The sequence below is a fragment of the Eutrigla gurnardus genome (genome assembly GCF_963514095.1).
Source record: "Eutrigla gurnardus genome assembly, chromosome: 3".
Classification (NCBI taxonomy): Eukaryota; Metazoa; Chordata; class Actinopteri; order Perciformes; family Triglidae; genus Eutrigla; species Eutrigla gurnardus.
The window spans coordinates 19525794-19553431 of NC_139917.1; the positions used below are offsets into that span (position 1 = coordinate 19525794).

General features: G+C 42.1%; 2 protein-coding genes across 5 annotated transcripts in view; both read left to right on the top strand.

The window, feature by feature from the left end:
* Window positions 1–3451, top strand: part of rgs12b (regulator of G protein signaling 12b) — a 36392-nt gene extending 32941 nt beyond the window's left edge. For 2 of the 4 annotated variants that reach the window (XM_084006347.1, XM_084006348.1), the window contains exon 17: window positions 769–1054. In XM_084006347.1, the coding sequence (XP_083862473.1) occupies window positions 769–831 (63 nt within the window). In that variant the 3' untranslated portion in view covers window positions 832–1054. Of the gene's footprint in view, window positions 1–212; window positions 385–768 lie in introns of all 4 variants that reach the window. The other 2 variants (XM_084006346.1, XM_084006345.1) reach the window with 2 other exon arrangements.
* Window positions 3452–8268: 4817 nt separating this feature from the next.
* dok7b (docking protein 7b) lies at window positions 8269–27638 on the top strand (the record flags this gene model as incomplete). The annotated part of the gene is made up of 13 exons (XM_084006353.1): window positions 8269–8376; window positions 8511–8556; window positions 9258–9346; window positions 9627–9777; window positions 11034–11234; window positions 16796–16915; window positions 19925–20032; window positions 20519–21417; window positions 23525–23596; window positions 24262–24307; window positions 25570–25707; window positions 26798–26995; window positions 27502–27638. The coding sequence occupies exons 1-13, from the start codon at window positions 8323–8325 to the stop codon at window positions 27636–27638; spliced, it is 2259 nt and encodes a 752-aa protein (XP_083862479.1). The 5' UTR covers window positions 8269–8322.

Here is a 27638-nt window from a genome sequence, read left to right on the forward strand (position 1 = left end):
TCAATACTATTTTTTTTTTACCATACCTTCTTGTCAAACACATTATCATTGAAGCCCACCCCCCTCATCAAATTCACATTTTTACAATTTGTGACCCTCCTCACCATCAGTACTGGTCCCCCACGTGTTGACGTTACTTTGTGCCCCGTATTTGCACCATGATGACTCAACAGGGCTCTAATGCCCCGCTCCGCTCTCCTTGTGGCCCCCAGGGGGAGGAAAGGCCATCAGGGAAAGCCGGTTCAGCCCGCCCCAAAGGGGAAAACGGCAAGACTGGGCCCGGCCCTGACACAAGCAGCCAGCCCTTACCCAACCACTCTGTCTCTCTCCATAAGGCTCCGGAGAAAAGAAAGCAGAAAAAGATTAATATAGACGAAGCTGAAGGTAATGACTGAACGACCTCTCTCTCTCTTTTGTTTCTGTAGCCTGGTTGCTCCAATCACACTAACTCTTTGGCCTGTCTGCAGTACTGCAGAAGCAGCACCGATTGCTTTCAAAGCTAGCTAGCTACATGTAGCCCAGTCACCCCTGCTCACACTGAATGTAGCTTTGACTTGTCTAACTGATTAATACAAACTCTCTGCTGCATGTTTTCTGAGTTACAATGGTTGTTTTTTTACTGTTTTTCCAAGATGTTATTTCGGGTGATTATTCATTTGTGTGTGTGTGTGTGTGTGTGTGTGTGTGTGTGTGTGTGTGTGTGCATTGTGCATGTGTGACTGTACACCTGTTCCTATTTGTCGTGCTTATGTGTGTGTGTGCCTGCAGAGTTCTTCGACCTCATATCCAAAGCTCAGAGCAACCGAGCCGACGACCAGCGAGGCCTGCTAAACAAAAGCGACCTGCAGCTCCCAGATTTCCTGCGCCTGTCGCCAGTAGCAACCAACCAGTCTGCGCCTCCTCCCTACGACCCCGAGCCCAGTTGCTCCACCCCTTATTCCCGCAACCCTAACAACGGCAGCTTCCCCAGCAGCGGTCGCCGGGGCAATAAGGCGAAAAGCAACGACAGGGCAGGTGGCACCCACTTGCTCAACGCGAGCCATCAGTCCCAGAGCTTGGACTCTGCATTGGGAACTGAGAGCGGAGGGGGGGTGAAAGCCAGACCACCTCCTCCGTTTCCTTGCACCATTTCCCCCTTCCATCCGTCCCAGGGTGCCGTGCGTGGTCTCCTCCAAGACTCTGACAGGGTAGGATCGGTGCAGATGCTGGAGGAGGACACGCTGTCGGATCTGACTCTTGTGGGAGAGGGGGACATTAACAGCCCCTGCCTCAACTACGTCACTCCCTCAAGCTTACAGTGCAAATCCAACTCCCACCCTCGACCCCAACAAAAAGCACAGGACGGGCGGCCTAGCTCAGGTACTTCCCCCGGTGTGAACTCTAAAAACGTTTGAACTTTTCACCTCTTCCTTCACCTCACTGTGAGTGGGAGACCAATAAAGTCAGTTTGAAGTTCCTTGTTGGTCACACTTGGCCCAGAATGCATCCGGATCTCCTCCCTTTATTTCATAAATATTTTTTTCAGCTGCCTAATTAAAATGATGGAATTTAATTCCAGAAGTGTAAAATATAGCAAGTAAAGGTAAAAGACAGAGCTTTCATCACATGCCATAGGGCTGAGTGTTAATTTAGTCAAACAATGAATAGAGTGAGTTGATTTAGTGATTTCTGCACTACCTTCAATAATCAACAAGAGCCTTAAAGGTATAATATGTAGTCACATGATCGGTTGCTGTTTGTAAACACAGCATTCAAAATCCGCCCTTCATTCCGGCTCAACCAACAAGCGAGCTAGAGATTGTATAAAGAGAGGAACCAACGTTCTATTGCTATTCAGAAGAATAAACGCTACTTACACAGCAATTTTGTTCTAAAGCACAAATAAACACAGCCACGCCTCCTCACGAACCCGCTTCATCCCGCTGCATCACGTACGTCGAGGGCGGAGTTTGACCTGGGAATGAGGAGGTTTCTCCTCCACGCGGGGACCAAATGCCAATACAGCAAACAGAGGGCAGGCTCTCTGTAGATAGACACACCGCCACACACTCCTGGTGGGTCATAAGTAATGATTGAGAGGGATTATGCTTGTATCAGTCCATGCATTGTTGCATATTATACCTTTAAACTAAACTAGTTCACACACATGAAGAGAGGAAACATGGATGCATTAGGCTTGTCCAGACTTTTCCCTGTGTGGTTTGTATCTGTGTGAAGAACCTTTGAGCAGATTTGTTGTGGATTACGTTCTGGAGACATTCGCTTGATGATCAATGGCAACACCCCCCAAACCCCCCACCCCCCTTCCCTACAGAATCTAACAATGCACTTTAGCCAATCACAAACAAGACTTCACACATTTAAAAAATTATTTTCTCCATCTCTTTTTTAACCTTTGAAAATGTCCATTTCATGCTACAGGTGGTTGAGCTGTCATCCGTATATATTTGCTAACACATCCCGAGCTGTCCCAAATCCACAGTGATACGGAGGCTACATTACTGTACTTCTAAGTGACCCATATATTGTTTTCAAATTATAACATGCTTTTGAGCACACTGCATGCTGACACGGCAGACCTAACGCCATAAATACAAACATATGCTATAGTTCCATGAGTGCACACATTTGCTCAGCTCTTTCTTCATTGACTCGAGCACAGTGCGCCCTGTGTTTCCACCACTGTTCTCTCACCTCAGGCATTTCTCGTGTCACTCATGAAAAACAGACCGCAGCGAGTACGCACACATGCAATCTCGCTCGGACCAAATGATCCAGAAACGTCTGCACTGATTTTGCATGAGCGGTTTTCCCTTTTTCATCTCCATTTTGTCGTCTTTGCACTACATCACATGGCAGCACCTGTTCCCCCCCCCCCCCCCCCCCCCCCCCCCCCCTTTCTTTCCACAGTCTAGCAATTCAACAGTGTTCCGAACAGTCTTTTTCCTGCAGGGTTTTAGCTGGAAAAAATTGGACTAACCAATCAAACTGTTTCACTTTTTAAAGGTTTCACTCTTTCTTTGTCCTGTACTATATTGTCAAGAAGACGTTAATTTATCTCACGTCCTTTTTCATTTTTATCAGTTAAAAAAGTATTAATTTGTATATAGTCAACTTTGTGAAATCACCGTATTACTGTAGTCATCGTTGAATCACAATGCAGCCATGCTGTTTCTTCAGTTGTGTCTCGATAGAAATCAATTCTCCTCTCTTGTCATCAGTTGACTGTACTGTCTGTAAATAGATCAAATAAATGTTTGAAAGATTGCACTCCCTCTGTAGAGCCTCATGTGAGCAGCCTCCTTTCTTTAATTAGACTATCCATAATATCTGATTCATTTTATTCTCCTCACTTCATTTGCTATGAATGTCTGTGCCTCTCCCTTTTTTGTACAACCTCTCTCTGATATATCTTACTTGATATGCCTGTCCTTCCCTCTCTGTTGCCTCTTCTCTGTGTGTGTGTGTGTGTGTGTGTGTGTGTGTGTGTGTGTGTGTGTGTGTGTGTGTGTGTGTGTGTGTGTGTGTGTGTGTGTGTGTGCGTGTGTGTGCGTGTGCGTGTGCAGGACAGGGCTTTTGTGTCGGGGTACAAAGGCTTTTGGGGGAAACGGGGTATTAGCTATGCATGGGTTCCCCACTGCTCAGCGCCTTGTTAGGCAAGCTTTGTCATGCTGGGCCCTTTGGTAGCCCACAAACAAAACTAGCTTCTGTTTCTTCCTTGTCCTCCCTGAAACACACATTTATACGAGCTCTCACGCTTGCCTTCAAACACAGTGTCTACATCTGTTGGTATCTTTTGCATCACTTAATGATCTTGTTCTTTGGTGTTTTTTTTATTAGATTAATGGCATGTTTTAATAGTTAATATACTTACGCAAACACGTCTGCGTGCAGAAACACAGAGGAGAGATAAGAAACGCATTTGCCTGTTCCATTTTCTCCCCTCTCACATGTACAAACATAAAACATGAGTTTATGTCTGACTGTGATGTATGTGAGTGGGTGGGATTCACCAGAAGACTTTGTCTGGGACGATGTTAGGAAAATACATAGCAGGGATTTGTATCTGTGTGAACAATGGATAATGGAGTTTTCTTTTTTGTAGCGTTGTAAATATTTCAGATGAGGACCTTTATGGAGACCAAAAAAAAATATTAAAAAAGTAAAAATCGTACTTGAATATCAGGTGCTGAGACTTCTAAAAAACAGTCTTTAGGTGTAATTCTTGTTTTCATGCTGCAGGAGCCAGTGGTCTATCTGATTGCTGCTGTAATTGCATGGGAAGACCTCGCTTATAGACCTCGCTGCTATATAAACAGGCTTTGGTGCTTCAATTCATTGGCTCTTGGTGGGACCATTGCCCATGTGCGCTGGCCAACAAAATAATTGCCTCCCATGTGCATCTGCACAATTTCGCTTCTTATCTCAAATGGCTCCATCTGCTGGCGAGAGAAGGGAAATAATGGTGGGCAGGTAGAGAAACCGAGGAGGAAAGTAGCTTCGTCATATTTCCTCAGCCGAGCTAGTGTAAATTAAATTAATCGGATTAAAATAAGCAATAGTTAATACTTAACTTGAAATAACTATACGAATGAGAAAGAAAGAATAGCACATTCACACAGTTGTTTTGGACACAATGTTACAGATGTCATTTAGGTCTCATCAGCCAATCAGCGAACACCTGTAGACCAGACGTTTATTCCTTATACTTCTCAAAACTAATCATAATACACAGGTTTAAAAAGAGCCACGTTTGTACTCTTGTAACAAGTCATCTTACTTGCAGTTGGTAAGTAGTACGGTCTTATATGTACTGTAGTTAACGTACTCTATCTAAGTTACTGTACATTCACCAGGCTAGCGGCCTTTACGAGGCTGCGCTTTGGCTTAGCAATGCTAACATCAGCATGCTAACCTGCTCAGAGTACCAGTGCTGTTTTTTAAGATAGTAGGTACATGTATACTATTTTTATATGATTAAAACAAATTACAGCTGAGACTGAATGTCTAAACCTAATGTTCATGGCAGTCCACCAAACAGATACGCCAGTCTTGACCTAATGCATTGGACCGACGTTGTCATGCCGTTAGCATAACAAACAAAACAGGAAGAGCTTAACAACGTTAACGTTGATTGGTGACCATTACTTTATTAGTGTCCATTATCATTATTTACACCTGTGCTGTTCCTGCAATGGCATGACATATGATTGCATTTTGTTTAACTTTGTTTATTGGCATCTTATGAAATAAAGCAAAAAAAAAAAAAAAAAAGGTTAGTAAAGCTGTATACAATATACATACATAGACACTTTTCTCTCAGCCAGTAGATGGCAGCAGGCTGTATGAAGTTGGGGGTCTCTTTTCACTCACACACACAAATAAATACATGCACACATCGAGAGAGAGAGAGAGAGAGTGTGTGTGTGTGTGTGTGAGAGAGAGAGAGAGAGAGAGAGTGAGTGTGTGTGCGAGAGAGTGAGAGAGAGAGTGTGTTTGTGAGAGAGAGAGAGAGAGAGAGAGTGTGTGTGAGCGTGCGAGAGAGAAAGTGTGTGTGTGTGAGTGTGAGAAAAGCTGTATCGATGGTTTTGCAACAGTTGGCTGGTCATGGCTGTGTAATAGTTCACTGAATTTGACAGAATGGGAATAATCTCCTGTAGTTTTAATTCATAGTCTTTTTTTCTATTTGACTTCTCTCTGCACCACAGACTTTCCCCTACAAATACAGAACTTTTTGCATTTATTTTGTGCTTCCTCTGAGTGCTCCATGCATGTGGATGGTTTGCGGTGCCGGTGAGTGCTTTGACATTTCTTTTGTCTACTTTGTCTGTCTGTTTTTGTCTCCCTTTTTTTTTTTAAAGCAGCCTCTTCTTTCACAGGTAGAAACAGATGCAGAGACAGAGAGAAAGGAGGAGGCGGAGATTTCAAAACGCCTAGCAGAAGAATAACATCTGCCAACCCCATCACTCCTTCTCTTCCTCCTCCTCCTCTTCCTCCACCACGGCCTCCTCTTCGCTCGCGCCGCAAATCCAAGTCACCTTCATCCCGCTCGAAACACTCGACCCCAAATCGAGCCTTGGATTTGGACAAAATTGGGGCCCCCTTGAACACGGAAGACAGAATACAAACCCACAGAGGGTCCCGAGATCGTCGAGGCTCGCAGTGTTTAGAGCTGGACAGGAAGTGGGAGGGGGTGGCCTTTGAGCTGCGTAGCCATGGCAGCAGGATGAGGGCGGCAGTTTACCAGACTTCAGACATGCCCTCCATGGTCAAAGCTAAGAGACAGTCGGAGCAAAGTGAGGGCAAAGGGCAGATTGACCGGAGTAAATTAAAAGCAACTTTTGTTTGAGGAGCGTGATTTATAGCGGATTGTCTGGCCTGCTCATGCGGTCTCTGTGACTCTGACCACTCTGATGGTGTCTGCAGCAGCTGAAACATTTTCTAGGTTTCAAGTTGAGGCAAAGGGCTCAGTGTCAACAACTGTGCAGCTCCTCCCAGACTAGATACCCAGGGCGGCTATTAGGAGATGGCAGACTGAGATTAATGAAATGCTGTGTCCCAATTCTGTACTCCAGACTGTTTCTCTCAGCTTGTATTGGTGGAAAGTAACAAAATATGCAGTACAGTAGTTAAGTATGTTGTAGGTTTTGGATTAAAAATACTGAAAACTGAAATATTCTCACAAAATGTTGGATCCAACATCTTTCCAACTCCACAACCTCAGTTTGCAACTGAGACTTTCTGTTAAGAATGCATTCTTCAAGCCCAAGCCGAGATGACAACGACGTGGTTATATTCTCAGACTCGACCAAGCTCCTCTAGAGTTATACGGCTGTGGTCACAAACTGAATAGTATCCTACTAACGGTGGCTAGTATAGCAAATTCCTCCTAATGTGTAAAACCTATAGACTGCTCCTTTAAAGGCGTAGACAGAATAATGAAAACTGTATCAGTATTAACCTCTTAAGACCTGGCGTCCACATGCGTGGACATCACCTTTTGGGTCGTCTATACCATCGATTCTGCTTAAAGGGGACACTTGCAAAAACTACATCATGTCAAAAGATGATGCTTTGTTTTTATACTTATCAGGTTCCAATAAGCCCAAATAGTAAAAAAGAAATTAAAAACCAAACCAAAAAGAGCTCAGGGTTTAGGAGGTTAAAGTCAGCAAAAACTTAATTTTCATAAATTGTTTTACCATGTCAACCACCTGAATTAGAATTATATCAACAAATTGTAACCCTCAGACTTTGCAGCTGTCTGCATTTCTCAGGATGACTGACCATGAACGTGCCGGGGCTCCAACTCTTTTTAAGATGAGTGGCACCAGCTTGTTCATTAAATTCACCTGTCTTTCCAAGAATAAATGCCCTTGAACTTAGGCCTTGGAATTAATGCACGCCCCGAAAACATCCAGTCCCCGGTCAATTGCCTTTCTTGGTCAAGACGGCCATGCTGGTGTATCAGTACTGCATGTCAGACTGGAGCTTGTTGGTCAACAGTGAATCAGTAAAACCAGCAGGAAGTGTGTATATCCACCCTTGTGTCCCCCATTCAGTTGACACATACATAGCATGTTAATAAAGTCTTTTCTTGACGGATTTGGAGCTGATATTCTCATTTTAAGTCTCCTAATTGGCATCAAGTCTGGAGACGGTTTTTACAGATTAAACTGGGGCTCCAGTGATTAGCGTTAAGGCACCATGAAGCCCTGTCTAACACCCGGCTCACAGCCAGCCTCGCGAGGTATTCCGTTTTAATCGAATTAGCTCCGTCGTAAACAATAAGTACCCGACGCAGGATGACAACTGTACTAACCCGGCAGGAGGTCGAGGGGAGAGAGAGTGCAGGTTTAGTCTGGAGCTGACTGTAAAGGCTATTTTCTCTCTCTCTCTCTCTCTCTCTCTCTCTCTCTCTCTCTCTCTCTCTCTCTCTCTCTCTCTCTCTCTCTCTCTCTCTCAGAATAAATCTATAATATAAATACATGAATGTGTGAACAGAGCTGTCTAATAGTACAGCGCTGTATGGAATGGATATATGAATACAAACGTCCAGAAAGCTGGTAATTACATAACCCAACCACAGTTAAGTAAAGATAACTCGAGATGAAAGGAGAAGATTGCAGACATAGTTCTAATAATTGATCAGCTCAGTACAAAGGTGATTGACGGTCTTCATTGTGTTTTATTTTCCATTGGACGGTCTCTCGCACTTTCTCTCTCTGTCTCTCTATCGCTTTCTCTCTCTGGACAAGGGAAGAGGTGACACACACACACACACACACACACACACACAGCTGCTCTCAACCATGACAGAAGATGACGGATACAGTTGTCGCGGAGGGACAAGTCAAGTTTAGAGATGGGAAAAAGGTGCCATTTTCCATTATTCCTTTTCATTTTTTAAGCTTTAATAACTCGCCTAATATCTCCCCGTACTTTTGGGACCAACTGCTGGAATAAACCGTTCATTCATTGTCTCTTTACAAACTTTTTTTTATTCACAGTGGAAGACTCGGTGCGTCGTCCTTCGGAAGCCCTCTCCGGTCGCAGGTATGCGGCACGGCTTTTTATTATTTCACAACCATTTTTATTATTATTCCCATTGAAATCGCGCAGAAACCACGAGCCGATGCAACCGTATCATTCGGCGCTAATCTCATCTGCTTGTGTGCAGTTTAAACAAATCACGACTTGTCAATTGGTTTCTTGGCTGTGCGCCAGAGGAGCGCCAACGCGACACATCCGCGTCAACACGTGCTGCCTTCACGCTGATACACACCGGTGGAATTGAGACGTCTGCTTCAAATTGAGTGATTTTTGTTGGTTTTAGTGCCCGTTGGGTTTAAGGAGAATGTTTCGAAAGCCTTCCAGCTAAAACGTAAACTATGACATTGCCACAGTGTAATGGAGGCTTGCCTCTTCATGCTTCAAAGTATGTCCCAACACACAAGTGTAGAGATGAGATGCCCACCGCTGTGCCTTTGGAGAAAGTGGGTAGAATGTAGGCTACTCTGCTGTGTATGTGTGTGTGTGTGTATTTGTGGGCTTTCATCCCCAGCTGTGCCAGTGGATCACTTCATTGTTTTAGGGTTTTGTTATGACAGCAGTACCATATAAATGCAGGCAGGCATGCAAGCAAAAGTTACTCTTTTGTTGTTCTATATTCTGCCTTGAGCACAATATTTCACTTTTCAAGCCCATTCCATCCTTAAAGCTCCTCACTCTGTGTGTGTGTGTGTGTGTGTCATCAGACTGCCTGTCTCTGCTGGTGTATAAGGAGAAGAAGAAAGGGAAGGATAAGGGCAGCGGCCACAAGGAGAGGCTGAATGGATCGCTGGAGGTACGTTCAGCTGCAGCGGGAACAAAGACTCGCTAAAGCTGGTGAATGCACTGGTGGCAGCTTCACCTCGTTCGTGTTGGTCCATCACATATTTTATTATGCTGTCACATGCAAGGTAGACCAAATGAGAATACTTGGATAAGAAGGTGGGTCACAACTAGACTGTTAAAAAAAGCTGACAAACAGACAATATTCTCGATAGAGGCTGACGAATGCGTAATAAAGGAGAATGTCAGAAATGCAATTGAAATTCTCAGTGTAAATGACTTTTTCCCCTCAGGGGATCTGTGGTGTGGAGCCAGGGCCTGGGTATGACGGCGTATCCTACACTCTCTCCATCCTCTGTCTGGCCCACACGTTGGTCCTGGGCTTCAACAGCCGAGACGCCCTGCTGGCCTGGGACGCCCGCATCCGATTCAGCCTCGGAGAGGGTCAGTGGTTCGTCCTTGTGGGGACGTCACAGTCCCGAGTACTTGTTCAAGAATATGATGTGCGAGTGATTCATGTACTTTAGGCGGAAACTTGGTTCAGCAAAGCTGCAGTTGGATGATGTACATCAAGAAATTCAGCTAGTTGGGCTATATCTGTTTAGTTTCTGTGTTTGCACGAGTTTCCAGAAGAAGCAAGGATCCCAGAGAGTTGCACAAGCCGATGAGGAGGCTGTTTTTTGTGGATCAGCAGTACTAACAACCGTCTTATTTGTTTCAAGGAAGCTTTTTCGGGTGCCTATTACTCCACTAAATTCTGTGCCCTCATATGAAGTCCTCCACCTGCTCTCTTTATACAATCCCAGGCAAACAGCTCAAAGGAGTATCAAACACAAACATATCCACTGTTTCAAACCCTCTGGCTTTCAATTATAAGTTTGTAATGGTTCACCTTAGAGTTCTAACTTGGACCTAGTTACAAATACCTTTTTATCCCTGCCCGAATGTTTTCCTTCTCTAATCTGATTTTCAGCTGTGCGTCACAGCCAGATCGTGGGTTGAATTTACATTTCTGCAGTCAGCCATTTCTATTTCTAGGACTCTTTCTGAACAGGTACTTTTTCTTGCTCCTCTTCCCAAAAACGTTACCATCAAGATATTTCCGAGGCTCCATCCCCTTGCAGATCACCGCAGCTCTCTTCGCCCCAACAAAAGTCTGTTTCATGCCTGCCGTTTTTCCACATTGCTGTTGGCCAAATGTTAAAAAACGATTTCACCTCAGATTACACTTCTTGCAAATTGTGAATGTGTGGCAACATTTTCCAAAGCAAACTCATGTCTTACCTTCGAGGCAGCCTTTGGTTTTACATAATTTCATTATGCTAGAAAAACGCTTGAGGTCAGTGATACGTGCATGATGCTGCTCTCAGCTGCATCTTAGGATGTGTAGCTCCTTGCAAGCACCTGGATGCATGTTCACATTACTGTATACGTGGCATTGTATGGTGCGTGTTTGGCTGTGAGAGGGAGAGATGCACTTTGGCACTGAAAGAGGGCCATCTGCACGAACGGAGCAGAGACAAATGGCTGCCAGCAGAGCATTAAGAACTGCTTAATCATCATTAACACAGCCATCGTTTCCCTGTACACGTGTTCAAGTGCTTCTGTGTGTGTGTGTCCTGTTGGTTTGTTGTTTTTTAATGATCAATGATACTTCAGTTATAGTGTTTATAACTGAAGTCTCTCTTTCTCTCCTCCAGTCCACCGGTTCAGCGTCAATGTCGAGCCAGGTACCAAACTGGAAAGCGGCCCCGCCTCCCTCCACCTGTGTAACAACCTATTGGTTCTTAGCAGAGGCGTCCCACCCGTCATCATCGGCCACTGGAAGTTGCCGGAGTTGCGTCGCTATGGTGCTGTCCCGAATGGCTTCGTGTTTGAGGGGGGGACCCGCTGCGGATACTGTAAGTGACTCCCGGCCTGAGAAGGTTTGACTGCAGTGTGAGTTTAGACACGTTGGCCTGAAGCCAAAAAGGGCAATTCTTTCAACACTAACAGCTGAATAACAGCTGTGGACAATGCAAAGGGGATATCTGTGTTTTAGAATCAAAGAGCTTCTTCCTTTAATCTCATGTTACACCAGAATTCAGTCCACGATTGGAAGCAACAGTGATAAGACATGTTGCATTTTGCATGAGCAGAACCTCCCAAACCAACACTGTAGCTCTTTTTGTGAATTTAGTTGGTATTTTCCTGTATAAATTGACAAATAGGCCTTTTTAAACGATAATCTAAAAAAATGCTTATATCTTTGCTTGTGAGTTGAGAAAATGTGTTCATGTATCAGCTGTCCTGTAGCCTGACATATTCTATGAGAATGCATTCGACCATCGGAGACTGATGTTCACTGAAAGACTGAGAGCGAGTGAGAACTCAGCGGACCAGTAACTTTGTCCATGTGATATACAACTGCAGCACAGTGCTCCCTTTACATAAATACATACTCCTTTTCATTTCTCTTTAGTGCTTATAGGTTTATAGATCTGTCATTTAACACTGACTCGCATAAAAAACTGTGATTTATTGCAGGTGTTTATAGAGTAACTTTATCCACATATGAAATGACTTACTATGAATCAACTCACCTTTACCTACCAATTAATGCTGTGTGTGTTTGTGCGGTTTTCAGGCTTTATGTAGCCTCTGAATGTCCTGTTGTTATAGGGATGAATGTGAAGAATGAAAGGCAGTTTTTTAATGTTTTTTATGTTTTTTTGTGTGTGTGTGTGTGTGTGTGTGTGTGTGTGTGTGTGTGTGTGTGTGTGTGTGTGTGTGTGTGTGTGTGTATGCGTGTGTGTGTGTCTCATGGCTCCTACAGGAATAACCCTGAGGGCCACAGGCTCTGGTTTCAGTGTTCTGATGAGCAACATCTATAAATACCAGCCCTCCCTGTAGTGGTCCGTCAGCCAATCGCGTAGCGCCTGCTGGCTGGACCGCTAATCACAGTTTCCGCCTTCGCCTCATCTACATATTACCCAGCAGCCACCAGGGCAGTAGAGAGAGGCCCTCTTGGCATGGCTGCAGACACAGAATGACATAAAGATAGATGCGAGAGTCAAATCGGCAAGTGACATTCCTTGAATGAGTGCGAGGGAAAGCGGGGTGTTAGCTTACATTTTTACATGTTTATTTGGATTTGGTGAGTACATGTGAGACACACCAGTAGGGGTGATTTTATGGAGCAGACTTTCTTTTGTTTTACATCATACTATAAGGCCATGATCAGGGCGAAGATGTGCAAATGGTGCAGAACAGTTACTGTATAATCAGTGTGAGGCTATGGAGGAAGAATTAAACTAAGTACATTTAGTGCTGCACTTAAATACAATGTTGATGTACTTTTACTAGAGGTCGATGATGTATTTTTCAAGGCAGATATAAAAACCATAGTTTGGAGTAGCAAATGCCCAATTACCGATTAATTGCCGATACTAAAAAAATGATTGAACAGTCTCTAACAGACTGTACAAACTGGATAACTGTTGAACTGAACATCTAAGTCAAAGTAATTTATACCTAAATAAATGGCCTATATAACTGTGTTAAATCTGGATCACTGAACATCAAACCCAACATAATAAATAGGCCTACATTAATATATACATCTCAAACTGACCAATAAGCTCAAAGTAATAATAAATGGAAATGGAAATAAACATCAAACTAACCACCAACCACTTATGTGAGAGTCTTTTTATTTAAAATAGAGACGCTTGACTTAATGATGTTACTTGTGTCCTACTTCCACCATTTTTATTGTCACTCTGAATTTAATCATTAGGAAGAAAACATCCTGAAGTGTGATTTTAAGGAATATTCCACTCAAATCATTCAAGTTGATGCATAGTCCCGGGGGAAGGAGGGTCCCAAAGTGTGTGGTTTCATTTCATAAATAGATACTTGATGTTACATGGATGTATTGTTAGAAGAGGGGAATGTTAAAGTAACATTTGAACAGTTCTTCGCCTCGTATGTCGGATATGACGGGAATACCACTTGTCAGCATGCTGCAAAATCAGCTGTTAACTGGGTCTCTTAGGTGGTTGACATTGAAAAACGTAATCCTTCCCCATGGTCTCTGACTATGAGTGCCATTTCATGTTAACAGCTGTTAATATTATTATCAGGAGTTAATCACAGGCACATACAGTAGGTATTTTCAGCAAAAGTGGACCTCATTATGTGAGGCAGCTGCACAGCCATCAGCAATTAGTTCCACAAATAACCAATGATTAAACTTTGATTCAACTATTTACTTTATAGCGTATTATTAAGTAGTATATAGTATAATAATAAGTATATAAAGTAATTAAAGTTTACTCCACTTGTACCAGCCGCAAAATGAAGTGATCAACAGACAAATTCATCAATAGTTTTAAATAATGCTTATTAATAATAAATGGGCCATTCTGCACAATTAATACTTTTATATTTTATACTTATATATTTTGATGTTAATATTTTTGTACTTTTAATTAAACAGCATTTTGGAAGCAGGACTTTTATTCACAACAGTGTCTTCACACTGTGGCATTGTCGAAAGATCGGAGTAGACCACTTCATCCTCCACATCTGAGTTCTTGTAAATAATGAATCATAAACACATTGCCTGTATAAATATGAATAGTGTTGACGAGGCAAAAACAGTCACTGACGATAGTCCCCCCCCTGGTGGACTGTTGCTCCAGAACCATGACCCTCCCCGCAGGGAGAGAGGGCACAGCGAGCACTAAGTCAATGGCCTCCAGAAGTGGTGACGTCTGGCTGAGAAGTGCTGCACAGTCAGAGCAATGAATCGCTTTCAGCTCGGGCCTTGTGCCCTGCCAGAGTCAGACAACCCACCCATTGAGAAGTGTAAAACATGTTTTCCCTACATTATGAAACTGTGGCGGGGCAAATTATAATATGGTGGGCCGCCTCAGTCTGTACTTTGAACCAAATGTTTTATATAAACTCTTTTATCAGCTCCTAGTTTCCCTTCAGGCTTTTTTTTTTTTTTTTTTTGCTCGAGCAAATCAGTACGCTGGTCCCTCGGCCGTCTAATGCTGCTGTATAAAAATATTTTACCCTTGACTGCCCATGTGCTCTCTGCTGCAGCTGCACTTTCAACGTCAGCTGTGCCTCGAACTCTATGATTCCTGGCTGCAGAGTTGTCGATCACAGTGATATGACCAGCCTTTCTACTGCTATGGACACACGCACACACACACACACACACACACACACACACACACACACACACACACACACACACACACACACACACACACACACACACACACACACACACACACTTATCTTGTAGTACAGTTGATGCAAGTTTGAGGTGGTTACTTCTCTAACGATATGAGACTTTAAGTTGCTTTCACACCTGTAGTTCAGTTCATATAGTCCGGATAAAGGAAAAAAAAAGATGCATTGTTGCATTTTTAGCTCTGTTGTGGTTCCTGATTAATATGATTGTAATCATTATTAGTATTGTTAAATGGATGATCTTATGATGAATAATGCTAGAGACAGGACTGTCCTGTACTGTAGCTTTGTGCCATCGGTGTGTGTTAGTTAGACCCTGATGGGCCATCAGTATAGCATGCGTGTGTGAATGGGGGAATGTTGCTGTACTGCAAAGTGCTTTGAGTGTTTGGAAAAGGCTAGAAAACTGCTATATAAATGCAGGTCCATTTATCATTCATCCGACTCTCCACCTCTTAGAAGTGTTGAGGCCAGCAAGAGCTTTCAGCCTGCCTTTGACCCATTACTCCTACAGTGTATACATGTCATCATAATGACATGTTTCAGTGTAGTTATAGAAACGTTAAAGGATGGAAGTAGCCTGTGTGAATCAAGAAGATGAACATCAGATTCAAGGTTGTTGTAATCTGACACAAAAGCTGCCTCTTCCTATGGTCAGATATGTATCACTGCTGGAATAAGAATCTCAGCAGCATATTTATGAGAAATACATGAGGACCTGCCAAGAAATGCCCTCCAAGAAAATGACAAAAAAATGTAGAAATACAGTTTATTTCATCAGCACCCCATTGATTTTCTTTCTAATGCTAGAATATGACTTTGGTTTAAATGGTTGTATTGACATTGACCCATAAAGGCTGGAAAAAAATGTTCCAAAATGTAATTTAATTGAGCTGTATTCACTGTGTATTGCAAGCCACATGACATGTGGCATAAACCATTCTATAAGCAATATATAATAAGCTAATGAGGTGCGATTTCGCACATTTACGTGACAAAAATGACAGAGTGTAAAAAATACATTTGACCCTCTTGATCTTGCAATTATCGGTGCTGATGGTGGGCATTGAAGAACCTTTTGGAAGGCCAGGGTTTGATTTCCATTCATCTGATCTGGAATTCTGAATGGCTTACAGAAGGGCTTCCGTGTAACCTTGTAACGTGTGACCTAGAGGGTAAAATCAACCTGTTTCTTCACAAAAGTCTTTCAAAAAGGCCAGTTTGAGTCCCTCAATCAGTTCAGATTAGTCGTTTGCATTAAAACAGCAGAATTTATTGAGCTTTTGATGTTTTCTTTTTAGGTGTGTAGAGTTGTAGAGAGTGTAATAGCTCACTATGTAATACCCTGGCTTCATATAAGCATCATCTCAGCTAATTGCCTTCCACTGATAGCATCTGTGAGGGTACTTTAATGCTGCATCTACTCCCATTGTGAAAGTGTGACTGAGCTGGTGAGTTGATAAGCAGCTCAAACGTTTCCAATGATCTAAGAAATGACTATAAAATACACAACAGCTAACGGAGCTAATAGGTTTCCATAACACAATCGTTGAGCTTCCCCCGAAAAGCATATTTTAATAGCATTAAACACGTATATAAGTCAGATGAGATGGATAGATACCTTCACCCAAGTGTTAATGTTGTGATGTGTCTCATAAATACGAACATAATTCAGCTCTTAATAACAGCCATTCTTTTCTTTTTGTTTTAATATGTTGCTTGAAATTACATTTAAGCAAAGAAACTTTGCTGGCTGGCGTTCCTCACGACTGACTCAGAGGTTCTGTTTTTTAACAATTTTCTGCTCTACTTTCTCAGCACTTCTTTCTTTTCATGTATTAACTACAAACTCAGTTCCATAAGAACAAAGTTTTTTTTTTTTTGTTTTTTAACCCAACCCCTGAGTAAGGCTTTTTTTTTTTTTTTGCTTGTCTTGAGTTTTCACAGACTCATACCTCTGTGTGGATTTGATAGCAGAGTGGAGGCTGAATTGTGAGACGCGTTATGTAACTTTTAGAAGAAAGAGTTGTTGCTGCCTCAAAGAACAGCCTTGCCTTTACAACAGCTTTCTGGACTTCACTCAATACTGTTTGGTCTTGTTTAAAAAACAATATTCCCTTTCATCATATGCTACAGCATTGTCCTCTTTTCTCATCAAATACACATGTCTCTCATTGACGGTGCTGTCCATCTCTCCCCATCCGTCCTCCAGGGGCTGGCGTTTTCTTCTTGTCCTGTTCAGACGGAGAGCAGATCAGTTTCCTGTTTGACTGCATCGTCAGGGGCATCACCCCGAATAGGACCCCTCATGGCCTGAGACCTGCCCTGCCAGGTGAACACACACATGCACACACCCATGTGAGCTTTAAAAAAGAAAATACAAATGGTATGTGACTCTGTGACTTCCATTATAAAGGTTTACTGTCTGGTGAGTGTGCATGTTTAGCGTTTGAGTCAGGCGCCATGTAAACAGAAACACCACATGCTTAAAGCCCCAAGGGTCACTGTGTGGATTAAGGGGTCATGCCTTTGTGTGTGACTTCTGAGCTATTGTAACGTACTGCTAATTTTACAGGAATTTCTGAGATGACAAATATGTGTAGGGGGGGGGACACTTACCAAGACATCCTGACTCTGTCATACCTCAGAGTAGACACCGAGACGAGGCTACCAGTAAACACACACGTCTCAGGATCTGCTTTTGGATATGGTTCATGGTTTTGGTGAAGAAGGTCAAATCTTGTGAATGCGATAACTCGGGAATGCCTCGAGTGAATTTCTCCAAGCTTTGCATAAAGTCTGCTTGCCCTCAAAGTTGAACTGATTCAAATTTGGGGGTCAAAGGTCACTGTTGGCTGTGGCCTTAACTTAAAAATTCATACGCTAATCATTTCACACAAATGTCCAATATGATAAAATTACATTTTCTTTCCCAAAGTGAACTTAAAACCACAACGTAATGCAAAAAACAATGTTTGGACATTATTCAACGATGACTCAGAGAACAGAAGAGGAAATTGTAATCACATTTGGTCACTGAATTGGTGATACGAAGCGTGCCCACCTTGAAACTGTGGTGATTGTATAGATCTTCTGTGCTGCTGGGGTGAAGGCTTTTTTTGTAGCAACGTCCATAATTGAAGCATTGTCTACTGTCATGGTAGACAACATTGTATTCTATCAGGATCTACTTTATTGGCCGAGCACATGCACACATTTGGACCCCGAGGTCCACCCTCTTCACTGCCTCTCCCTGGATGATGACCAGGACAGCAGGGCTCCTGTTCCTCTGGTAGTCCACCGCAAGCTCATTGGTTTTGCTCGTATTGAGCTTCAGGTGTTTGTCGCTGCACCATGTGACGAAGCTTTCTATCGCTCCTCTGTGCTCCTCTATAACAATAGTCTCTAAGTGAAGACCGCTTATATCTCACAGGAAAGTATTACCTGGAATGATATATGTCCATATTGTGATAAGATGATCCATTTTTGCCCCCAAAAAACTACACTTAATACCTTTTTAATTAAATTCTTCACAACATATATCACTGTCTTGCAAAAGCATTCATCCCCTTGGTGTTTATCCTTTTTTGTTGCATTAAAACCTGGAATGAAAATAGATTTTTATTAGGATTTTATATAAATGATTAAAAAAGCTTAAGTTATGAAACCTCACATAACAGCAATAACATAACATGATAACATGATAGCGTTACACTGACGGGGCATTCTGCTGCCTCATGAGCAGGTTTTACTTTTGATGCTTTAGTTGCTAATTCATCTGATTTTAAACCAAATATATTTATAATTGAGTCAATGATTCGACGTTCAGCACATTATTGTGTCAATGTACATTTATCAATATCAAAAGTAAGTAGAACAAAAGGGAAAAGGGACAAATCCTAAAAATGAAGGTAATAAATAATAAAATGATATAAGATTGACAGATATCAAATAAATACAGACTAAATAAAATACAAATAAAAAAGCTGTTGGAGGGGAATTGTTGAGTCTTCTTAACGTTCTCCTAACATTTATCACTGAAACGTTAAGATAATCCTGTGTATTTTTTACCTTGCAGTAATGGAATCTGTTTGAAACGTTCTACCCATATGTCATCTGGTATTCTAATACCCATTTCTAAAACCCATCTGGCCTTGCAACCTTAAGAAAATGGAGAGGTTATTGATAGGCGGGTGTTATTTGGGTAGGAGATGAAATTGCCTTGATATTTTGACATTGTAAAATGAGTTTAATTTGTATTTCACTTTCATATCCTATTAAACGGGGAGTTCAAATGCATTTGTGGGAAGCTGTGCCATCAATAACATGTGGAATTGCTATTTCAGCTTCAGAAAAATATCCGAATACTGAAAATTTAACTTCTAAAATAAACCTGTTTTTTTCCCATGTGAGCATTAAAACGTCAGCAGTTGAAATGTAGGCTCCCTGCAACATTTCCTCTAGTGTCAGGCAACCTGTGTCAGTCCGCTCTGAGGCCCACTGTCACCCTGCGACATTCATTGCTGCTATAATTAGCGCGGACCAGCTATGTTAGAAATGTTAGCTGACACCTCACATAACGTAGTGAACAAACTTGGCATCTGCACCTCAGCATTAGCTGCTGCGCTCCAGAGGCGGCGATCCAGGGGTTAGGTTGTTGACACCTATACACACAAACACTGACGCACTGAGATGTTTGCATGCTGCCACACACACACACACACACACACACACACACACACACACACACACACACACACACACACACACACACACATATAATGTATCTATAGCAGGCATTACGTGCGTAATTGGCAGGGGTTTACACTAAATTGATGTTCTAACAGACAGTCGAGGCGCCTATGTCCGCCTGGGAGACGTTACATTTACAAGTCACACACACACTCACACACACACACACACACACACACACACACACACACACACACACACACACACACACACACGGCAGACAAGAGGAGGAGGCTGCATACAGTAGCACTCTTACCACGTCTGCCTTGATTACACAAAAACGTTTTCTGGTCTGGTTTTTGTGCAACCTGTGTTTCTAAAAGGCATTCTAGCAAACTGTTGTTTCACACAAACACAAAAAAATAGATCAAGTTAACAGTTGATTCATTCTACATTTTACTCACGCCTTAAACTTAGTGATTCAGAAAAGATAATGAATGGTGGAAATGTGTTTTAAGGTCGTCGTCACATTAGTTGCGTGCATATAATTGGTTCTTCTCGTCTTCATTTGCTTTTTCTTACACACTCAGAAGGTGGTGTGCTTTCGTGCTGTGTTCGTGCATGTCCTAATGTAATGTGTACATTGCAGATCCCAATGCTGATCCAGTGCTGGCAGAGGAACGTATCAGCCAGCAGGCGTCAGAGCTGGAGAAGAGACTCAGCATGTTGTCACAATGCAGCCTAGCAAGCAGCACAGGTACGTTACACTGTTGAGTTCGTCTCAGCTTTTACATCCAATATGTAACTCATGTATCGGGCGGAATAGTGTGCATCATATTAGGACATCTAATCAGGCCTTCTGCTGTAGTTTGTCATGACATGTTGGGATTTCTTATACACCATTGCATGCTTCTGTCCAGAAAAAGGCTTAGTCATTGGTCTGGGAAAGTTATGTCATAATTACGTGTGTGTGTGTGTGTGTGTGTGTGTATGAGTCAGTAATGTGAAGTGTCAGAGGTCACTGATTTCTGACTTCACTGCATAGAAATGCCTACAAAAAGATAAAAAAATGAGATCCCTTAATTAAAAACCTATTTCACATACAATTTGTTTATCAAGAGCCTAGTAAGAGACATTATTTACGTATTAATTATAACATGTTCTGTTAACAGTTTAACCTTTTTTGATTGGTTAAAAAAAAAATAACTTTTTCAAGATCTAACAATCTTCTTGCCCTCTCCAGCTTCTAGTTACAGCTGTAGCATATCTGTTGCCGGGGACGACCGAAGCAGCATCTCCAGCTCCTCCTCGAGCCAATCAGACACAAGCTATGGAAGCAGACTTCCGTTTTGGGCGGAGCCGGTAGCTAGGCCGCACCTCTCCAACGAGACGGCCTCAAGCTCCTCCACATTGAAGGCTTTGACCAATTCAGACGACCGCCTCTACGCTGCTGTGATGGGAAACTCCGGGACTCGTCCGTCTTCCGCCCAGCTCCATCCTCGTGGCCTCCATGACAGCGGGCGGCAGAGCTCGTTAGACAGTGGGATTGGGATAGCGACCGGCAGTCAGTCATCGTATTCGGGGAGCTTCTCCTCATGTACTGGGAGTCTGGACATGGCCAGTCAGGGAGGGGAGGGCGAGTTTGGCTCTGTGGCCAGCCTTCCTGCTCTGCCTCCTTCTTCACCTCCTGCTGTTCCTTCCCCTACTCCTCCCTCCCCTTTCCAGTCCACACTTACCCCAGAGCACAGTTCTGCTACCTCCTCCTCCTCCTCATGCCCTTGCACCTCAAGGTCTAGCTCATCGGCTTCCTGGAGGCAGAGTGAGGAGTATCAAATCCCCAGCCTGCTACGACTGCAGTACGACACCCCCAAGAGTCTGCTCAAGACCCTGTCCCTGAAGGAGCTATCCATCCACGAAGGCCCACCTGAGCTGGGCAGAGACCCCAAGGGCAGCGGGGATGGATCGGGTTGTCAGGGACAAAGGTTGAGCAACAGTCCCTCGTGGCCCACGGCTCAGCAACAGGCCATGATGCAGCAGTCGCACTTCTGGGGCAATGAGAGGGCGCCCTCTGTGGACAGTGAGGAGAGGTCTACACCCAGACCCCTTCTGGTTCCTGGAGGCTTAGTTTGTGGAGAAACACAGGTACTGGTATTCTTACACTCTATGAATACATCAATGAATCTGTCAACTTATAAACCAACTACACAGATTCTAGCATATCAGAGGGAGTAACATTAGATAATGATGTAATGATGGTACGTATGAAATTAAAACACCTCCTCATTAATTAAAACGTATTTTACTGTATATCTAACATTGGCTCTATCAGTGGGACCAGAGAAAATATACTTTTAAAATTATTAATAAACAGTAAGTCTAACACTGAGCAGATTTGTTTAATCACATTATAATTTAGTACAAGCTCAGAAAAATAATTTTCTTCAGCCTCTAGTTTTCAGCGCTAAAGAGAAATTCTCCAACTTTCTCCAAAGTTCTCTTTGGGAGTTTTGCTTCCATGCAAACATTTGCATTAAGTGTGAAGCAAATATTTCATGCTAATCACTTACTCCAGCTCTTGGGTTTAATTTCTCCATAATGATTCGGCTTCCCCTGAGTGCTATTCTTTATTCTTTCATTAGTAAGTGGGATCTAATGCAGCTATTAATTCTGCTAATAAAATAGGATGAGCTCTTCAGAATTATGGTGTGGCTGTAGAGGAAAGAGGCCGGGTGAGTACAAGTGATACGGCTGAGGCACCCATTTCAGCACCCGGTAAATCAGGTGAATTGCTAAATCACATGAGGTCCCCTGGTAATATCAGTCCCAGTGCGAATAGGGCTCAAGTGTCTTGCTGAGCGTCTACTTTTCTAGTATTCCTCTGTTTGGCCTTTTGTAAATTTTAACTTCTGCCCTTACCGTATTACAGAATTTTGCAGTGTTTGGGACTGATGCACCAGCAGTTCAAGCAGCAATGATCTACTCTCTTCTCATACACAATGCCACTTTCAATTCAACCTAATGACTCACTCGGGTGTCTGCCTTTGTAATTGTGATTTATAGTGGGTGCCATAAAGGCTCGTGGGGATGTTGAAGCCACTGCAAAATACTGAGCAGTCCTTGCCACCGGAGCAGAAAGGCAGGAAGAAGATTACCGTGCATAATCATTTGTTTATAAGTTATTACTTGCTGTTCCGTGATGCAAACTGGGGAACATCATAAACCATTACTACCACCTCAGAGAACTGAAAGAAAAAGAAACGTTTAACCATTTGTTCACTTTGTTTTTAAGACCATACTCCGGCTCATGCTGTACAAACGTGTACTTCCCTACAGGCAAGGTGACTTGGCATGTCTTTGGTCTGACCACCTCAGGGAGTGCAACGTGTTGAGTCAAACACCAAACAGAAGTGTCTGGGAATCAAAGTCAGGTCCTAGAGGCCCCCCGTTAAACTGTTGAACCGCCATTATAGAAAAAAAAAAAACCTGTCTAGAATCGATGTTTTCGCTTTTGATACTTTTTTCTGAAACCTCAAAAGCCCCAAGAAGAGACGTCTCCAATTTTTTTTATCTAATTAATTTTTCTGAAGAGGTGTGAAAAGCCTGTCCCCCACTTGTAGCGGGTAAATTGTCATCCGAGCGGGAGAGGAAGCAGCATGTCTTGTGATTTCTGACAGCTTGTGTAGGAGAGTGTGTGTGCGTTCATTATACATCGTCTTTATAGAGCGAACAGAAGGGGGAATGAGAAAGTTAATGCGTAGTGATGAAACCCGACAGAAACCCTTGCAGAGGAGAATCCTATTGTATGAAATCGAAATGACTTTTCTCTTCGTATTGATCATATCTCCACTCTGAGGAGGTTCAGTGTGACAAAACCGACACATCCTTCATGGAGGGTAATGAGATGACGCCCGAGTCCACAAGTTGTATTATGAGCTTTGAAACAAAACGTATGGCAGATAAATATTCTTGAAGCTCGAGCCTGTTGTATTTATTAGCTGGGAGGAAAATGGCAAATTGGGACACATTGTCAGAGATTTCTCATGTCTAAGCCAGACACCCCATTTTCTCTTCATGCCTTCTCCTGATCAATCCTATCTAAAGCCTCGCTGCTTACGCTATCCCCCCTCATCAAACCACATTTCTCACAGGATGAACACTTGCTATTTCCCACCCACTTGTAACAATGTTGAATGTTGCAGTGAAAAAACAATTAACCCTCGCTGAACGATAACATCTCTTGTGTCTCCAGTGCAGTCATGGTTCAGACAACTACATTACTCCAGAGCAGTGGCGGTCAGCGAGGAACAGATGCTTGACTCAGGTAATATATGATCTGCCTCTTCGTTCCAGGTCTTCTGGAAACACGAGTTGAAAGAAGACACACACTCTTCTAATAAATTAACATTTGAATTCATTAGCACTCAGAGGTTTTGCTTTTTATAGGCTCAGTTGGTCTGGTATGATCAGTAGTCAATAGTGGCTGAATTAAAAGGTGCTACATTTTTATTAATCTATGATTGAGGGATTGCTGCGCAGCAAGTCCAACTACGTAAACAGAGCAAAGAAAAGCTTGGACAACAACACACACAGAGGGACTTTTTTAGCTGCCCAGGTAGACATTACTCCACTAAAACTTGAAATAATAATTATCTGTTGGCGGCAATATCACTGCTATGAATTTAGAATTGAATGCTTCTCTCTACTTGTGTTACTGTCACTTTCTAACATGTCACAGATAAACATGATGATATTTTTAAATCGACTGACTGCCTTGAAGGCATATTCAATGTGGCATTATGCTATAATTATGTCACTTGTGGCTGCAGTTCAGAAGAAGTGATATAGAAGCACTTTGAGCCAAACCTGACAAAACCATCAAACAAGCTTATTTCCTAATACCCTGTACATAAGCTGTATAAGCATAAGCATATTCTGGAGTGCTTCAAGATAAACTGAAATCTTTTTTTTTTGTCATTGATTTTCTAGGTTGCCAACCCACAGTCAGGCCTGTTACCTTCTGCAGATAAACCAGGTTTGTTTATGCAATAAGTGTGCTTAGGTCTTACTCTGTGGTGGAAAGTAACTAAGTACATTTACTCAAGTACTTGAAGGAGCAATCTGTAATACATTTACCATATAAAAACATAAAATCACCATGATATGCCATCAGAGATTAAGGAAATGTGCAAAATTAAGGTCCTGTCTTCTCTGTCAACAATGCTCCAGCAAGTATGTTCTCCTTAAAAAATTAAAATTTCCGTTCTACATATACTCTTCAACGTTCTATACACACACACACGCACACACACACACACACACACACACACACACACACACACACACACACATTGAGGCCACAATTTACTAATTTGTGTGCACAAGATAGTAATTGGTAACCTCAAATTAATTCAAATGTTCCCACGTTTTGGTTAATTTGTGCGCTGATAGGAGTGTATATACATAGAGCCAGCATAGCTCACCATAGTGATCATAGTGCAGACGGACACCTGCTGCCTTCTGTAAAGAGAGTGTAAAGGAAAGGCTTTTGCTAAGGTCTATCAGAGAGCAGCCCAGGACCCCTAGAGCTCTCCCCTCAGAGGAAAGTTACTGTTTCCTGGGACTTGGTACAGAACTTCTTTTTAAACTTGAGTTTTGAACCCGAACACTCGTGTATCACATGTTGCTCATCAGCAATCTGAGTGTTTTTGTAATTAAAACTCCAGACAACATTTTGTCCGACCTGATTATGAAAGAAGATGGTGATTGATGCACACAGCTGTTACCCCGGTTTCTGTGGAGTTATCTCAATCTGCTCAGAACTCCTGAGGGAGTTATGATTCAGTTCTTCATGGAGCTGCGTGAACTCTTTTCAGTGTGTCAGTCTCCAACACGGCTGCTGATGTGCAGAAGAAACTGTGTGGAATATTTAATCATTTTTTTGTTGCTGATGCTGGATGTTGCCTTGTGTAATTGTGGCTTGACAGCACGCAACGACACTCCAGTTAGACGGGTCGTATATACACTACAGCACAAACTTTTCCATGTGATCACTTGCGTCCTGTGTTATTATAAGGCTTATCTCATGTGATCTTCTTTGTTGTTCCACCTGGCACAGTAAAATGTTGCGCTCACGAAGATTGAGCATCCCCAACCTGGCAACCCACGTCAACTTAATAGTCTGGGAAGGAGAGTGCAGAAGGAGACGTCTCTAATATATATGAATTTGGACTGCAGAACCCATATACTGGATGTAATTTGTGATGTAAGTGAATGATCAGAATGGTTTTCTCCCAGATCCTCCTGTCTGTGAGGAGCAGAATGATGCTGGCGATAGGTTGGCAGGTCTGCAGAGGTCAGTGTGTTCTCTGCCCCCCCCTGCCACTCCATCTCTGCCCGTTGCTCTGAGCATGCACAGGCCAACGTCAGCCAGTGGTAAGAATATTTCACCTCATTTGTCTACCAGTCCATCCATCCGTCCATACCATTATTGTGAATGCAATATCTCAGAATGCCTTGAAGGAATTTCTCCAAATTTGGCTAAACATTTACCTGGACTCAAGGGTGAAAATGAGATACCATGAATGTTTTTAACATACCATATCATGACTCTTTTTTTGGCCTTTTTATGAAATATTATACTATACTTTTTTATAAAAATGTTTTATGACATATGATACTATGACTTTTTAATGTTTAATGTTTTTTAATTCATTTTTAACATCATACTCTACACGGCTTTGACAAGAATGACAATTTTATGAACAATTACTTTTTTGACAACCTTTTTCAACATAAATTTTACTTTTTTAAAACTTTTTCAATATGCTACACTATTAATTTTTTGACATGCTACATGACTTCTTTATGACTTAGTATACTATGACTTTTTTTTTTTTGCCATACTACAACATGACATTTTTTGACACGCTATAGTATGACATTTTTGCAATGCAGTAATATGACTTTTTTTTGGCAAACTATAATTATATATTTTTTTAATGATTTTTTTGGACATGCTATACTATGAATTAAACTTTTTTTTTTTACATACTATACTATGACTTTTTTGTAACTTTTTTCAACATACTGTGACTTTTTAAAAACTTCTTTATACATGACTCTTCGAAAATCTATACTATGACTTTTTTAATGACTTCTCAAAAACTATACTAGACTTTTCTTTATTTTTTTTTTTGGACCTGCTATACTATTACTTTTTTTTTCAAAATAGTATAATAATAATAGTATAGTAGTATTAGATACAGTGTCTATAGAGACATACTGTATAACACTGTACTATGACTTTTTTCACATACTATACAATTACGTGTTTTGACAGACTGTCTTTTTGATATACTATGAGTTCCTTAATTCAAATATGTTAATAGTAATTTTTTGCATACTTATTTAACTTGAGTATTTCTCTAAAGAGTAGCTCACTTCTGACATACTGACACTTCCCGCTGGTCCGGGATTGAATGAGCAGCCAGTTAACAGCTATCCTGTTTGGATTTTTCTTCAGGTATTTTTCAGTCTACCCATGAAGCTCCTCCGTCCGTATACCTGGACACTCGGCTCCATAGTGACACCAATGTTAATTATGTTAACCTCCCCATTAGTACCCGACCAGCTACAACTCACAGACCGCTCCTCTACATGGAGCTGGACCTGCAGGAGCCCAGCTCCGTTCCAGTCTCCAGTCCGTACGTTGCTGTCAGAGGTAACTTTTTTGAATCTCATGTCTTCGACACCCACAGACATTAGAATACTCATTGTTTTAGACATTTTTGTGCATCTATAGAATTATAAGGGGTAGGAACAAATGCAGGTCAAAACAAGAATATGGCTAAAATGTCATCTGCATAGACATATATATTTATTTATTTAAATTAAACAAAAATAACAGACCAGTAAACTGAATGAATGTGAAAAAACAATTTATTCCTGAAAACAGACATACATTTAATATTTAGTGCTAATTGATTTGTAGTCTATGATTATGAAGCAATTAAACATTACAATTCTAAGTAGTGAATTGGCAAATTAAAGAGAACGTCTTAAAATAATGTTGCACTTTTTACCAACTGATTAAATGAATGGTTTCGAGTTTTATTCCAGCACTACCAGTATAGTTAATACAGGGTCACTGAAAAATGCAAGCAACAACTTCAAGAACAGAACATACAACCCAAATGTCTTCTCTTTCACCACTGATTTCCCGACCAGAAGGGGGCTCCAACAGGTACGCCCAACTCAACATCACTGCCATGGAAACAGCTCAGAGAGTGGGAGCGGAGCACGTTCAGGGGAGGGAGGACAGACTGACTCAGCTGGAGAGAAGGAGGCGAGGGCCACCAAAGTGA